The sequence below is a fragment of the Lissotriton vulgaris genome, chromosome 2_1 (assembly GCF_964263255.1).
Source record: "Lissotriton vulgaris chromosome 2_1, aLisVul1.2, whole genome shotgun sequence".
Taxonomy (NCBI): domain Eukaryota; kingdom Metazoa; phylum Chordata; class Amphibia; order Caudata; family Salamandridae; genus Lissotriton; species Lissotriton vulgaris.
The window spans coordinates 617,020,280-617,037,644 of record NC_141687.1 but is presented as its reverse complement, the minus strand read 5'-3'; the positions used below and the strand labels follow the sequence as shown (position 1 = coordinate 617,037,644).

The following is a 17,365-nucleotide window of genomic DNA, read 5'->3' as shown; positions in this document are numbered from 1 at the left end:
TCCATTTAGAAAGTCCAAAATGGAAACCTTAATCGAAAGTAACTTCCTGACAGTAAACAATGTCACACTTCCCTTTTCAAAGGGAAGTGGGTTGATGGGAGTAAATATGACTAAAGCTTCGTTTTGCATGGTCGTTTTAGGAGCTCACCTGCTGACAGAGCAAGTGTTGGTGTAATGGGTATCTACTATAAAAGACCTTTGGAGCCGGTCCGTTGCTTACCATCAATTCTCACACTAATTGGCTGCCGCCATTCCAAATTCAACTTTCTAGGGCCAATCCCCTATTGACATGTGCACAGCTTTCATCCTAGCCCATAGAGTAGTGGTCTTCAAACTTTTTAATGCCTCGTCCCCGGTGGGGGGGGGGGGGGGGGGGGGAATAGTCAGCTCCCACTCATTGAAAATTAAAATGCTTTTAATTAACTGGCAATGATAAACTAATGGCTATATTTATTTAAGTATTGCAGGTAAGTTCTGGTACTGTCTTACAAATGCAATCAAATACAGCATTGCCAAACATACTACTCTGGTCGGGCAGGCCTTACTAATGTGTAAAAGTATCAAGTGTTATCAGAGACGGGGGGGGGGGGGTGTTAACGAATTTGTATAAAGCTGAAAACAAACCACTGTTAAAAACATGTTTATTTTAGTCATAGCCTGCTGCCCCCCTGCGACGATCACTTGAGGCACCCCCCCCCTCCCCTAGTTTGAAGACCCAAGCTGTAGAGGCTTAATGCATTTCAACTAATCAGTCCACTTTCAGTTGACCCTAGTATGCAACTTCTAAGAATGATGGCTTTATAAATTGCCATGGGGCCCCGTGCCAGACTTCATATGCTCCTGCTTCAGGAGGGCCTTTGGTGTCGGTTAGGTGAAGGCTCTACCTTTTGGTAAGGGCCAGCACATATCTACAGTGGTCGAAGAGCAACAATCTGTTGCAGTGCAGTCATTTGCAGACCAAGTTCTGCAGGTGACCATTGCCTCTGGTGTATCTATAGCTGGCTGGGTAGCACATTCCAGTGGCAGTTCAGGGTTTGTAGCTACTGATCTCAATGGAACTGTTGGGCCATGAGAGCTAGTTGAATGTTATTTTTTTTTTCCAAGGCATGGTTGTCTGTGTGCACATAGACCAACATGACCATGTTTTATCAGCAGGGATGGAAGCACACGCCCCTCAGATGTTGGTCCTAATGCAACAGATGTATTGTTGAGCCATCCATATGTGATTTAATCTCCTGGCAGAATATCTTCCTGAAGTGAACAATAACTTTGCTTTCCTACTAGGCAAGACACAGCAAAAAGTCCAGAAGAAGGAACTTCACCCACAAGTCCTACTCCCATACATAAACGAGTGGGGCATTCCAGACCTTTTTTGCCACATTTGAAAATGTAAAATTCCCAAACTTTGCTGCCAGATATCTAAACTCCAGACCACAGCAATGATCTGTGTATGAACTGATCAGGGATATTTGTCTATGCTTTCCCTTCTCTCCCATTGATACTGTACATAGTCAGGACAGTGAGGCAAACGTACCTCGTCCTGGTTACCCTAATGTGGGACAGATAACAATGGTTCTCAAACCTTCTTGAAATGTCTCTAACCCCTCTCAACATGTATTCTTCCCCCCCTCCCTCACTCAAAGCCACAGCAAGGTCGGGCTCTAGACAGTTTAATATGCCAAATATGACTCTCTTTCAGGTTAGTTGCCTTGAGTGCACGGATATACTCCTGAGGACAATGCACACCTCCTATGGGGGGGAAGTGTTTTGACCATCACTGTTCTCTAAAACACAACAGTGCAAGTCATTTAACTCTTCCAGTTAAAAAAAGTTGGGGGTTAGGCTACACGTCAATTAGGCTACACCTAGCTACATATGATCTTCTCTAGTCAATATCCCTGTCATTAAAGCATTCGTAGAGGGCTTTAAACGTCTGATTCCACCAAGGGTGCTTTCTCCTGGAATCCCAATATTGTCCTTGCTAGACTTAAGGGTCTATGTTAATGTTCTTGGCAGGTCACTTTCCACTTAGCAGTCCCTTTCTTAGTTGCACCAGTGAGCTGCTGGCCCTCACACTGCAGGAACTTTTGTTTCAGGTCCACGGTGACAGAAGATTGGTTTAAAAAAACTTCGATACATCCTAACTCCACACTAGATTGCAAGAATATACAGAGTATATGAATCTACTGCACTACATGCAATGAACAGGATTACAGGGTAAGTAGCATAATTCTTATATAGCGGTTATTACCCTGGAAGAGGTGTTCATGTGCGTTATGGCATGTCACACCACTGAACACAATGCAATATCACTTCACCCCACACAATACCCTACTCTTAACAAATTTCGCATAGGTGAGTTCTTGGAATGCTTGTTTTTTAAGTAGATTGAAAGGATGTTGATATGGAAGTGCACTGCCTCATCCCAGTACTGTTGATTCCCAATGCATAATGGTAAATGCAGTCCACAATTACTCACTTTAGTAGTAATTAATAGTGCAGCCTCTGTTGTGTATCTCTAGATGTATGTTTTTGGATTAATTCCTTCATCGGAGGGCAACAAGTCATTTTGGGGGTGTTGGAAATGATCAAAGTCTTCTCAGGTCTCTCTCTGTACCACTCGCTGGGTGCAGGTGCATTGACACAAGCGTGTCAGCTCAGTAACTCAAGGGAGCCTTATCGAGTGTGAGTAACAGCAGATGCTGGGAACAACTGAGGACACACTCATGGTCGTGGGGGATCTATCATCTGTAGGAGTCACCTTGATTGTTCTGAGAACCTGGGAGATGGACTGCTGTTAGCCCCAAGTCTCTGGCTATCAACAATTCCAGAGCATTTGGGCTTCTAGTGGCAGGGCTCTGGACCTTGCTCCTCCCTGCAGTTTCAGAGAATACATAGTTGTGGTGGTTATCAAAATATAGATATTCCATCCTGGAAGAGGTTAGAAAAGACCCTCCTTCAGGTGTACAGACATTACCTGCTGCAGATTTATTTATCACTTCTTTTGGGGGCTACGGTCCTGAATAATAAGTTGATCCAAGTGCGTATCGCAAAATGTTAGGGAGCCATCATTCACTGTTGTCTGATGAAAAGCCATTCCACTGAGGTTCTTTGGATGACACCACTGCTTGAGAGAATATGCCACTTAGAGCAAAAGGGAGATCTCTTCCAAACTGGGAGATCGAACTCCACTGATTTTTCTAGTCATTCCTGTAATGGGACTCGTGGAGGTGGGACCAGAAAGATGCAGGATTCCAGAAGAGACCAAACCTACTTATCTCTAGGATGGGTGGTGTAGGAAATCTACCTTCTATATGGTCACCCCAGTTTGTTTGCCTTTTGCTACACACTATTTTTTTTTGCTGTTTTTGAACCCCTGCTAACTAGTTATAAAGTGCCTATGCTAACCCTTTAAATATGGTTGAATTGGCACACTCCTAATTATTATATTTAACTTGCCTAAAAGACCCATGTATATGGTGGAATATGTACTTGTGACTGTAAGGTAAATGCCACTAGTGGACTGCAGCAACTATTGTGCCACCTGCTGCAGTGACAGTGTAAAACATGGCTTCAGGGATACCTGGGTTGCCTGGAGCATTGTACAGACTGTCATTTAATCTGTCAAAAGAAACTTTTTTGACAGGTCAAATCGTCCCCTTCAAATTTTAACAAGTCATTCCTAAGCAGGCCTTGTTCTCCACAAGGGTACATGGTAAATAACAGCATGACATGTAGAAATGTAATGTTAGCATGTCCCCCAAAGTGGCTAGCACCCAAAATCTATTCTCTACGGGGAGCTGAGCTGTCTTGTGTAAGAACACTACATAAACAATGTACACATTGCCTCTAAGTTAAACCTGTCTTGTCTGTGCCCTAGCAACCAGGGGATTGGGATTATTTCTGGGGTGGGTGAATAATTCTGCTCAGATGATGGATTTAGTGGAGTTTTGACCCTGAGAACTGGCAAATCTCTACCAATTGCCTTTTGTCGTCCATGCTAACCAACGCGAGCAAGAATTTGCATCCCCTTATAGTTATTTTCAAGTGCTAGACTGCCTTCCGGCGATTTCTGAACGCAGGGAATTGAGGCTGGTCACGACCGCTCACTTTGAGAGAACTGCTGCAGGAGTAGAAAATTACTAGGGTGGCAGAATGAAGCCGTGTCATCTGGCGTGCCTCACAGTGTCATTCGTGCTGATTTTTTTTTTTTTTAGCGTGGAGCAAGCTCCTGGGGCTAAAAAAAATCATCGCTATGTTGAATTTTAGCCGCCTGCGGAATCTTGTGGTGTTCATTTAGTGACTTTGAGGGTTCACCCTGACTTCGATTGTGATTATTCCTTGATGTGCGTTGTCACCCATTCCATATAATAATTCACTTTCTTACTCCTCATTTTCAGCAGATGTATAGATGATTGTCCTCCAACCGATATATTTGGTTTAATGGTATCCAGAACCGCTCCTAGATCACCCCTCAATGATTCATCTCTGTGTCAGTTCAACAGTATTCCGACCTAACAAGTCAGATGCGGCAAAGGTTTGAGTTTTGGGGTCTCGCATGAAACCGCATGCTCGGTCGCTAGGCAGACTTTTTTAATTAAAGGGGGCTTCATTGTCACTCATTTGCTTTCTTTTCATTAGTTGGCCTGTGCTGCTCACCCTCACCCTCATGCTAAAGATTTACAAAAAAACCCATTAACAATTCTAAAAGCACTAACTCTAATGCTGCGAGACCTATTGCATTTCTAATGCTTGTTTAATTAAAGGGGGCTTCATTGTCACTCATTTGCTTTCTTTTCATTAGTTGGCCTGTGCTGCATTCACTTCTTTTGATAGTCCTTCCACAGCTCCGTATCTGGCACTATTTTTATTTTTATTTTAGTCGCAGCACTCGACTAGAGTGCATATCTTTTCTAGCAGTTATAGTAAAATGTGCAAATGCACTGAAATCCGTGGCCTATTCAGTGGTTGTATTGATTCGATCCCTCGCCTTGCCATAGGGATTTATCCCCATCTTCGTATTTTACTTTCCAAGATGTTTGCCTAGCCTGACACCCATCCATATTAATTGTACTTTTCATTTTGTTTGTGTACTCTTAAGTTTCACATACACAGCTGACCATTTGTTAGCTTCAGTGTCGCTATCATTTTCTTCACCCCATTTGTCACAGGATACTGGCATCTTGTCTTTGGCCCTCCCCTGGCACATGGAGCAAGTACATATGTCCATCTACAGCTCCCATTTCTGGAGCTTCACTCTATGCCGCTGCACTCTATCCCACTGTACTCCACACTACAGTAGGCCTCTGTGCCACTCTAGTGTGCACCACTCCAGTGTACTTTTATGTGCTTTAATGTGCTTTACCTCTACTCTAGGCTACTGCACTTTACACCACTCTAATCTGTACCCTTCTATGCTACTGAATCCCATACCACTTCACTCAACTCCGCACCACTGTTTTCTGTGTCACTGTTACACTGCACTCTATGCTGCATCACTCTACTCTTTGCCACTGCACTCTGTGCCATTCCAGTCTACTCTATGCCACTGCCCTCTACTCTGCCATTTTTGCCACTCAACTCTGCATTCTACGCCACATCATTCAACTGCAATAAGTGGCATTGTACTCTTCTCTATCAAGTTACCCTTTTGCTGTTCATCTGCCTGCCGTTCCTCTGGTGCCTTAGATATTATTGATCTGATTGGTTGTTGGACTGTTTCAAGCCTATGAGATGCTCAGGATGCAAGGCACATGAGTATGTATCACTGTTATACCGTAGGCATAGCATTTCCTGGATTCCAATAAACTTATAACTCAGTGAACACTTGAAATTCTCCATTCAGTTTTATTTTACAGCCATAAAATCAAAAGGTGTCAACAAGCAATTTAACCCTTTACACCTTTTTATGTTGGCCGTCTCAACAAGAATTGGCAGTCAATAGGTGTCCTCTATGAGAGCTATTGACTTTTTTTTTTATTAAGACGTTGCATAGCAGCACATTTGCTGTGCAAAATGGCTGTTTTTTGTGATTACCTTTTAAATGGTTACTTTTATTTCACAGTAAAAGGCTCCTGTTCCTGCCAGGGCCAGAGTGGAAACCCAAAGCAGCCCTGGCAAATGTTTTCAGACCAGTCCCCATAGAGTGCACACCAAGTGCATTGAATGAGCCTGACCACTACAAAGGGGGCTTTGGGAGGCTATGCACCAGGATAAAACAATCTTTGTTGTGGTTCTTCAATGATTCCCTTATTATCACCCTTCAACAGTGCCTCTCATGTATCCATAGCACATCTGTCACATTTGTTTTATAGCATCTCTCACACCATTTTAGGATGTCAGAGCACTTTACATCACACACATATAGAGACAACAAATCATACTTGTAAATCAGTGTAGAGAAAATGTTACATAAGACAAAGGGGTCTACAATGTTTAGGATTCACATGTCATTGATACTGGTAGGCATTTTTAAAGAGAGATTTGTCTGGAAAAGCACAGACTCAGGATTCAGAACCTAACACAGCGGTTAGCATTGACTTTAACAATAAAAATGTATTTCCACCCAAATAAACCCCTTTAGCAGCATCGGGATAATGAAAGACTGGGGGGAAAACATAACTTACTAACTTGTATCATGCAGTGTGTAAGCTGCTCTTTGATGACAGTTTATAGGTCACTGTGCTTCATTATGATTGTTTCTTAGGAGCTGAAGAGTAAAAAAAGAATCTCCGTGACAAAATAAGTAATGCACTGACATATGTGCATAAAATGCAGTTTTTTTCTAAATGCATGGTACGCGTTCTTTGTAGCAGGCATATTAACCCTCTGCGCTACATTAGATAAGTCAAACCTGGCACTGGACAAAACTCTTATCTCTCTCCAGCAGGTACACTAATCACTGGTGTTATCTTGACACTTTTATTGTTGCTCGAAAACTGCTAATTCTAAAAGGAATTTTAGAGTGCATTAAAACTGCTTCCTGAGGACCCCCTGGGAATGCGTCACGGACCACAGTTTGGGAAACACTGCTCTATGGGTGACGGAGTAGCGCGCTACCCGCCGAAAAAGCGCTGAAACGCCTCATCAGGGGTAGTAAGTGCTATATAAATGCAATACATTCAGGCACAGTGTCTCACTGCAGAACTGTCTCTGCATGAACTATCTGCTCAGTGATGCTTGTGAGTCCCAGGTAGTCCAATCAACCTTTCCACCCAAACTGCAGCTGCAGCACTATTGTTGGTTGCTGGCCCAGTGACACAGTTTACAATGGTAGCCGCAACAGAAAAGGAAGCCCTAGTGAGGAATGGTTTTGCTCCCTGTCGAGTACTTCAGGATTCCCCACTCGCCAAGAACACTCATGGCTTCTTCTCATGGACCGGGTCTTCTCCTGCAGGACCAGGTACCCATGTGGTCTTTCAGATCAAGAACATACGCTTCTTTTGACTATATGCAGACCTTCAGCTGTTCTAGCAAGTTGTAGACTTCAGGTGATGTCCAGCAGCCTTTTGATAACCACGCTCTCATGAAAACTCTAAAGGTAGCCCTGCCTCAATCCTTTTCATTTAAGTGCCTGGGTCTCAACAGAAATGCAGGACATACACTTTGAAGGTCTGTGGAACCTATCCCCGCGCCGCCCCACCCCCCCCCCTCGCTCCTCACATCCCCATCTTGTGCCACGCTAAACCGGGGGAATCCAAAATGCCGCTTGTAGTTGCGAGGGAGGACTCTGGGCAGTGGGAGTAGTTTGCCAGTCTCTGGATTACCCCAGCGGGAGCAGTAACACTCAGAGTGCGTCTCAGCAGCAGGAACAGAGGGACTGCGAGTCCCAGGAACTCTAGCGGCTTTTCCAGCCTGCCGCACCTGGAGGCTCTTCCCCCCTGACCCCCGCCCCCTAACCGGGTCAGTAAAACCACGACTCGCAGCTCCCGCTTCGCGGGAGCCGCTCCTAGTTGCGAGGGAGGACTCTGGACAGTGGGAGCAGTTTGCCAGTCTCTGGATTACCCAGCAGGAGCAGTAACACCCGGAGTGCGTCTCAGCGGCAGGAACGGAGGGACTGCGAGTCCCAGGAACTCTAGCGGCTTATCCAGCCTGCCGCACCTGGAGGCTCTTCCCCCTGACCCCGCCCCCATCCCAGGGGTTCCGCCCCATTCTTAACTATAAGACGAGCACGAGGAACGGGCATCGCGGGCCGACGCCGGGCTAAGCCCAGGCAAAGGGCGGGCCGTTTTAGGCCGTTAGCGGCCGGTAGAGACCGGACCGGGCCACCCCTCTGACGCCCTGCCCCTTCACTTCTCTTCTCCTCCTGTCTGTGGTTCACGTCCTGAAGGCACCCTACACAAAAATGGCCACCAGAGAATCCAGAAGCAAGGCTGCCCATTTGGTCTCTGGCACCATGGATAAATTTCTCTCCAAGGCTAACGCCGTGGTCAACAAAGGACTCACTGTGCTAGAAAGACAAATTGAGGAGGGAGCAGATAATTTGTCCTTGGCTTCTCCGGGTTCCTCAATTAATGCCAGTACACCTCTACTGCTAGATGCCACCCATCTGTCGTTTATGGACAGTATCGACCAGATCATTGAGTCAGTCCTACAACAACTAAGGACACCTTCAACTTCGCATAGGGATAGAGACTCATTACACTTGTCTGGGGTTGTAGAGCCCTCCCCCAATGCCGACCCTGTAGAGTCTGAGGCACAGGAGGGGGGACCCGATGTAGCTTTAATAGAACACAAGAGTAGCAGAGGGAATCACGCGTCCAAAAGGAAGAGGTCAAGGAAGCCAAAAGGGCTAAAGTGGACTTAATAATGCCCACCCATGATGACAATACAGACATTGTGGCCTCTCCTGGGGAATCACCCACAAGGAATAGGATGGAACCTTCCAGCCCCCGCTTGCCTCATCCTTACCTGTATGCACTGGGCCATTTATTTTTGGTGGGGTCCCTTCCAACACCACAGATTTGCAGATTAGCTCACTCGCGGATATCATCAGAAATCTTTTGAATCCCCTGTCCGTTAAATTGGACTTTATAGAGGCCAGACTGACGGTCATAGAAAAACTCTGTACTAACAACGGTGTTGATTCTGGGTTGGGAGTAAATTCACATAAGGCCCCTAGGTCTAGTGCTGGGATCAGTCTTTCATCCCCCGTTCCAACCACCCAGGCCCCAAATCCTCCAATAGCCCAGTCGGGGGAAGCCCCTAATAACAGTACTGTATCAGTCCCCCAACCGGTTCCACTAGCGCCTCAAATGACCTGCTCCCAGAAGGTCAAAACAACCCGCTCCGTCACATCAACCTAGACAGGAGAGACCAGTCAATGGGCAAACTAGCTGCCCTACTAGCCCTAACACCAGGCGTAGGACAGTTAACTTGCCCCCTGAGGCAGTGGCCTATACCGCGATCCTGGTGGGAGTACCAGAGCTTACCGGTGGCGCAACGGAAGTCCACAGGTTGTCCCATACATTTGTAACTGGCTTGGCAGTGTAGGCAATACCTCCATTGAATTGGTGCCTCTCTCATATTTTTAGCCAAATGCATGCAATTCAGCTATGAGGAGGGACGAGGGCTGGACTAGAGTGGGCTTTGCAGTGGATGGCTCACGATATAGGCCTAAGCATAATGCTTTCCCTATTTATGGTAACTTTATCCACCCAAACAGATTCTCCTGCCTTGATCAGGTTGACTGGCCACAAAAGGGTGTTACCCCACAGGTTTTCCAAAAAATTGTCACCGGGGATGCAAGTATGGGGGGAGCGAGAGCTGCATGTGAGACTAACACCCGGGTGCAGAAATCTCCTGTAAGGAGAAGTTTATCACTTGGAAGCCCAAGGGGCCAAGTAGTCAATTCACCAGAGTTTGACGAGCACTAAATTGATATCGGTAGCAGTGTGTGCCCCGTCCTCCACACCAGTTGCCCTAATTGTCTCGGAAATTCTTGACCCTCCCATAGCCACTGCATCAATTACATCTGATGGGGTAGGATGTAGGGCATGCATTCAATGTATGAAGGTCCTCTCTTGGAATGTGGCGGGGATTGCAAATACGGTGCACACAGCTGACTGGGATCTCCTGATAGATGGCAGTGATGTCTGCCTCTTTCAGGAGACGTGGGCGAGGGAACCCCTGAGTAGAACGGGCTACGAAATTTTTGAAATTCCAGCCAATGGAGTGGCAAAGGGAGGCCCTCGGGTGGTCTGGCGATCTGGGTAGCTAGTCACATTGGATGCCAGGCGGAAAATATGCCTATGTTCTCGCAGGACATCCAGTGTGTGCTGCTCAGATGGCCTGGCCCAATAACTTTGGCAATTATTAACGTATACTCGTGCCCAGTTGCTGTGGCCATGGAATCATCTACTCTTGATGACTTATCATCCTTTCTGGGTCAATTGTCAGGCGACTACAAGATAGTGATGGGTGGGGACTTCAATTGTCACTTTGAACCTTTAGAAGGATTAAAGGAGGGCGCCCTCACTACTGAGGACGATTTTTGGGGAGTCCCACCATGTTCATCCCCCCACCCCAAAACCTGGTCCCCGCTTGCAGTAAAGATCATGTCCCTCACTTAAAATTTTGCAATAAGGGCCTGCAATGGGCATACTCCGTCCGATATCCCCTCATTGTGCACCTTCAATAGGAAGGACCATGAGTCGAGGCTAGATTATATTTTTATAGACATTAGCATGTGGCCCAAAGTCCAGGATTTCAGGGTGGTACCTAGAATAGACAGTGACCACAATGCGCTTCTACTGGAGATGCAACACCCCGCACCTGTAGCTGGGTCTTCAACTTCCACTATTAGCGACGACCCCGGGAACTTGGTTCTCACCACAAATAGGCGTCGTGTAAAATGGGGGAAGCTGCTAAATGCGGAAGGTAGCATGAATAAACTATATGAAATAGCACTCCCCAGGTTTAAAGAAGTGGATGATCTTATAGATCAACCGAGACCCATAGATTATAATAAGAAATTGGCTCAAATTCATGCGGAATTAGTGAGTGGTCTTGCTGAGGTCTTCTATCCAGTGGTACCATCACGTAGGAAAAAGACTTGAACCCCGACCTGGTACAATTCTTCCTGTAAGAAGATCAAGACGGAGCTAATTGCTACTATAAAAGCTGGCTCCAATAAGGGCAAGGTTGCAGAACTTAGGAGGGACTACAAGGCGGCAATGAAAACTGCCAGGGCTGAGTGGGATTGGGACCGTAGGCATGACCTATCCGATGCCTTAGATGCTAAAGACTCTAGGAAATTCTGGGCCCTGGTGAATACTGGGACAGGGGAACCCAAATCAGCAGTGGAGCCTAACATTGCCTCCTCTGTCTGGGAGGCCCATTTCGGGACACTCTATCAAGACACTATTCTATTGTCTGACGATGTGGCCTTTGAGGTCTCTGCTTCTTCTGAGGCGGGCCTGGAATTCACCCTTGCCGAGGTGGTGAGTGCAATGGAGAGATTGGCGATGGGGAAGGCCCCTGGTTTAGACTACCTGGGGATCTCTTCAGACACCATCCAGAGATCTGGGGCCCGTACCTCCTTATCCTCTTTAATGCCATCCTAGGAGGTATGGCGATCCCCTGTTCTGCTGGGCGCAGAAATTGTCCCTATATATAAGAAGGGCTCTCCTCTGCGCCCAGCCAACTACAGGCCGATCAGCCTTATAGATGTCCCCCAAAAACTATTCGCTCGCCTCATCCTGAACCACCTGTTAGACTGGGTGGAGGCCAATGATATCCTGAGTCCACTCCAGGCTGGCTTCAGGAAAAATACGTCCACCATGGATCAGATCTTCCGCCTCGTCCTGCTTTACTGGAAGACGGTAAGGATAAGGGGGGGGGGCTGTACATTGTGTTCGTGGACCTGAAGTCAGCCTTTGACCTAGTCCCAGTAAGAAACTGTGGGAGGTCCTGAAAAAGTTAGGGGTACCCGCTCAGATACTCAACATCATAATTAGGCTCCACGACAATAACTATGCGCAGGTCAGGTGTGGGAGGGATGGTAGCCTGTCATCGAGGTTCCCGGTTCGCAGAGGGGTGAGGCAGGGTTGCGTATTGGCGCCGACCCTGTTTTGCCTCTTTATTAACAATGTTATATCCCACCTGGAAAATGTTAAGGACACTGATGCCCCACGCCTGGCAGGCAGGAGGGTGCCGGCAATCATGTTTGCCGATGACACCCTCCTGCTCTCCAAATCCCGATGGGGATTCAGAGGATTCTGGATGGATTTGATCTTTTCTGCAGACAACATGGTCTAGAGATCAACACAGAAAAGACTAAATTCATGATATTTAATCCACCTAAAAAAGCCAGACCTAATCCCATTTTGGGTACTGCCAGCCTTGAGGGTAACAACTTTTCTGTATCTGGGAGTAACGTTACAGGAAAACTTATCCTGGGACCCCCAGATAGTAAGATCACGGCTCAAGCTGTCTCAGCTGTCGGGTGCAATCTTGAAGGTGGTAAACACTTCAACTTACAAACCTATCAGTCCGGCACTTGAAATGTACCAAACCCAAGCCAAGGCGGCCTCAACCTATGGGAGTGAACTATGGGGGCACAAAGCAGGCAAAGATTTAGCAAGAGTGGAAAATAACTTTCTTAGACGCCTCCTGGCCCTTCCTCGAGGTACAACGCTCTTGCCCCTGAGATTAGACATGGGCCTCCCTTCCATTGCTGAGGAGTTAGAGTCAAAGCCGGTGAGGTTCTGGCATATGCTCTGGTCCACTGATTAACTTGTTCATTACAGGCAGGACCTTATTCATGTCATGAACCTGAATCGACGTGATAAAATCCCCTGGCTTGCTTTTGTAAAAAAAGAACTGTACTTCATGAATTTATCCGAGCTATGGGAGGACCCGAACAAGGCTGCCGAAGGGTTTCGCGCAAAAGTTTGGTCCAAATCTATAAAGATAATAGACTAGCACTCCTGTTGAACGCACAAAATAGCGGCACTCTTACAGACCGGTTCCTGGAATCCAAAAATTCCTATGTATTTGAAAGTTTTATGGATTTTATTTTTCCCATCTTTGCGAGGACATTGTTTGTACAATGGAGGCTTGGTACTCTGCCCACTAGAACATTCACCTGCAAATGGCTAAAGGGTATTGATAAAACTTGTCCATGCTGTAACACTCACGAGGAAGATGAACTTCACATTATGTTTGTCTGCCCTGCCTATAACAAATCCAGAAAATATTGGTTAGCGCCTCTTTGCAGAAATTTGGGGTTTAGTAATTATTTACATGCATACAGAGTAATGAAAACCAGTACTCCCGCCCATATTGTGTTTGCAGTGGCCAAATTTCTAATGGCAGTTTGGCATATTAGGAAGAAAAAAATCCTCTGATGTGTGGACATTGTTATGACCTGTTTTTAACTTCCTCTTGCCTTGATTAGGTGGGAAATCAAATGTAAGAACTGTATGAAATGTGTTTTTAATAAGCTACGTTTTATTGTGTTTTTGTATTGTATCTTTTATGGTCTAAATGACCGAAATAAAGAATTTTTGGATTGGATTGGATTCCACTGGCTCCAGTACTCAGATTACAGTGTGCTGCACACTCAGATTGTCAGCTCAAACTTTTTGCATTTTACATAACAGCAGAACTTTATACTAGAGGATTCAGTAGACCACACTCTCAAAGAAAAAAAAAAGTCTAACCCACTATAAATTCTGAGTTTGTGCCCACTTTTACTTCAAGAACTGTAGTCAATAGGGCAGGGACATTTGGTGCACCCTTGCAGGACAGGTACTGGATCTCACATTGTTTGGGACACACCAAGGCCTCGAAGACCACACTGGTTTAGCATGACATCAGGGTCAAAATAAAAAAATCTGGATAGCAGTTTCACACTCAAGAAAGGGGTGAATACCTATTTTGTCCTAACAGTCCTGGACCTCCTTAGCTGCATCTCTGAAAAATCACATTTTATGTGTGAGCAGACTACATAGACTGTGTTCTCTAACTCAAACGCACAAGATGATGGACAGAATGTTGCACATTGGCAAAACATTCACCCCCAGTCACAGATCTAGGTTTAATCCATCGTTATCGACTCATTTGCATATGGCCATGTCTGAATTGGGGTGGTGGAGTGAGCTAAAGAATGATGGATTAAACCCAGATCAGTTGACTGGGGGGTGAGTGTTTTATTTGCTCAAATGCTCCTTTCATCATCCCCTTTGGTATCGCTTTGTACGCCCAAAGTTGGTAGGGTATGCCCAGACGTGGGTCCCTTGCTCACTTTGCCACTGGATTCAAGTTAGCCAGCGCTGATTAGGCAGAAACCAGCCCCAGGATGTTTGTTTCTGGTCCAGGGAAGACATGGCTTGGCAGTTCAGGCTAGACTGTTCCCATGAGGCACAGGGTCAGACTGATTTGCATATGGCCATGTCTGAACTGGGGTGGTGGAGTGAGCTAAAGAATGATGATGGATTAAACCCAGATCAGTTGACTCTGGGGTGAGTGTTTGATTTGCTCAAAAGGAAGGAGGGAGCGAGCAAAGAGAAGAGGGATATTGGTAGAGATTTGGAGAGATGATGGAAAGAGGCATTGGTTAAAAAGGATGTGGAGGAGGTACGTGGAGGACATAAGAATGAGATGATGGGTGCACATGGGGGACACATTATTGCTGAGGGAGCAGGGGGGGACAGTGTTGGGGTAGAAGAGTTCTGAACGAAGTGCGTGAATAGGGACTGTGTGGCAAGAGGAGTGAAAGTCGTGGTGAAGTGATTTGGCTAGTGGTCCGCCTCGGAGTAGGGACTGAAGTGCGTGTGAGCAGTTCTCTACAAAGAGATGGTCATGAGTCAGAGAACAGTCTATGAGTGGGAAAGAGATGGTCGACCATGGCCACGGCCGTTTCATTTGCTTGGAACATTTTTAAAGATGAAAAACCAAAAGGTTGCTGTTTAAGTGGTGGTGCGTTAAGCCCAACGGGAATGTTTGACATGGAGGAGGCATGCAGATTCTTTTATAAATCTGACCCCTAGGCCTGTACTGTGTCAAGACGAGGAAGCCTGTTTTGAAGGTCCCTTTCCTTATGCAATGCTATTGGTCTGCAAATAGGTTTCTGGAAATTCTCTAAGTATGCTGTAGTTAAAAGTTCTTCAAGTATTTTGACAAATTTGGAGGATATGTGATCTTAAATGCATGGACTCCGGATTTGAAGAATCATTTCACGAGCAAAGTGAGATAAGTATGGATCACTGAAGTGAGTCGCACAGGTGCATTACTTCAAGTCTGAAGAACAGAGGATTATTTCCCATACAAAACACTATTTAAGTATCACTTTCTTGGGCTGCAGAATTAGAGTTAATGGTTAGGCGGCTCATAAGCCCATCCAGTGGTATTAAACTAGAGGTATTTGTTATGGCATTTACCTCACAGGTCATCACTTTCAGGTTCACCCACATTCGAACTACTTTGTAGCTACCGTTCTGTTCTCATATTTGTATTTTTAATTCCATATTCTTCATTGCAATTTTGAGAAGAATTTGATTCACATGGGAGTTCAAATATCTTCACCCTCATCCACGTGTCAAATCCCACCCTGACGATGTTTCTCCAAGAGTCTGCCACAGGATTACCCCCTCAAGGTTTTCACATCATAAATGCTATGGATAACCAGGGAAAATGCAGGAGCAGCATGCCCATGATGGGGAAAGTTAGAAGCTTTTTTCACTTTACTCAGAGGCCCCCAACAATTTCTCCTGACATCCAACACTAATCCAAATTATTAAAGCAACGCTATTCTGATGAAAACCTTTTCAACAAAACACTCAATTTTACATTCACAAACATGGACAAGACATCTTTAGCACACCAAAAACAAAAGTTACAAAGGTACCAGTTTTATTATAAAGATTTTCAAAAATGAAAATAAAACTTATTTCAAAGGAAGAACAAATGTCGGTGTCATTTGTGCAGACATACAATGAAGAGATCTTTATAATCTGATGATCTCAAACAGGCTATTCCACTCACAAGACAACCCCCCTCCCCCTGAGAAAAAAAGACATCTGGATTAAAAAATACAAATATTTAAAGAGACAAAAACAAGTGTGTAAAGTTAGCAGCAATGACTCGACCTAGACCAGACTTAGTGTGATTACTAAGCATCGATCCATACTCGCCGTCACTCTGAGTGGAGGTAAGGGTCCTCACCAGAACCTCGGAAACAGCTCAAAGAGAGTAGGAGGCAAAACAATGGCAAGAGCACCCAGGTACTTGAAGGAGGACGGCACAGTGTGGTCCTGCGAGGAGACTGGATCCAAGAACCATTCTCTGCTTCACAATATGGGGTGCCCAAGGAAGAAGTCACAAATACATTTCCATGGACAAACCTACAGGGTGAGACTACAAATGTAGCACGTATCGCCTGAACAAAGATGTGCCAAGAAAATATTGGAATTTGGCCTTGATTAGACCCGATTGCAAATGGCTATCTTTCCTTCTATTTAGAGCTGCTGGAGATCTTCCATGGGCAGGGCAAGTGCATAGAAGGGAGACTGACCATTCCCCATCAACCCCAAGACTCGCAGGAACATCTTTTCTTTGGGCATCCCACCTTACACTACCAAACGACTTGAACTGCACATACACCAAACTCTTCATAACTGGTTACTTCACTGAACATAATGCCTAACTTGCAATACTCAAATAAGAGTGCAAGAGGACATATCTTGTTAGAGTACCGCTGACATCCCACAGGCAGGTGACATCGACCCTAGAATCTGCAGAGGCGCACAAGTCAAGTCAAATCAGGGAGTGTATGTAAAGCATTGTCCATGCGCATATGGCAGGCCACAGGCAAGGCACCAACTGCCCCCATGTCAGTCTTCTCCCTCAACCCCTAGACCAGCAGCTGTAAAACTGAATTTGCAAATACAAAAAAATACATAAAAGGCAGCAAATTCCAAGCAGCTGCAGGTGGTGTTGGGAGAGTAGTAGTGCAGGTATAGGCACATACCCCGCTCTGTATTTAGAGCAAGCTCAGTGTCACTCCACTTAGCACCACGGTAAACTATGACTGAATGGATTTATATTTTATATAAATGGTATATATATACACACACAAACATACATAAAATATAAATCCTGGGGTTGAGACTCCCTTTAAACCAGAGCCAGATCATCCTTGAATTTCACTCCCGCATTCTGCAACGGAGGGCGTTCTGCTTTATCCACGGAGGTTGTTCAGCTCACTGGAAAAAAAAAGAATTAGATTTTGCCATGAAAATTCGAGCAATTGATTAAAATACCATATCTCATGCATAAACAAACAACGAGACCCACTGGACAGGCCACCATAAGTTTACCTTACATCCATTTTACAGTACTGCTCAATTCAAGTCCTATTTTT

General features: G+C 45.5%; 1 protein-coding gene across 2 annotated transcripts in view; it reads right to left on the bottom strand.

The window, feature by feature from the left end:
* Window positions 1–15,838: 15,838 nt before the first annotated feature.
* HDAC1 (histone deacetylase 1) overlaps window positions 15,839–17,365 on the bottom strand; it is a 220,117-nt gene continuing 218,590 nt past the window's right edge. For both annotated transcript variants that reach the window (XM_086955695.1, XM_086955696.1), the window contains one exon: window positions 15,839–17,207. In XM_086955695.1, the coding sequence (XP_086811821.1) occupies window positions 17,183–17,207 (25 nt within the window). In that variant the 3' untranslated portion in view covers window positions 15,839–17,182. The remainder of the gene's footprint in view (window positions 17,208–17,365) is intronic.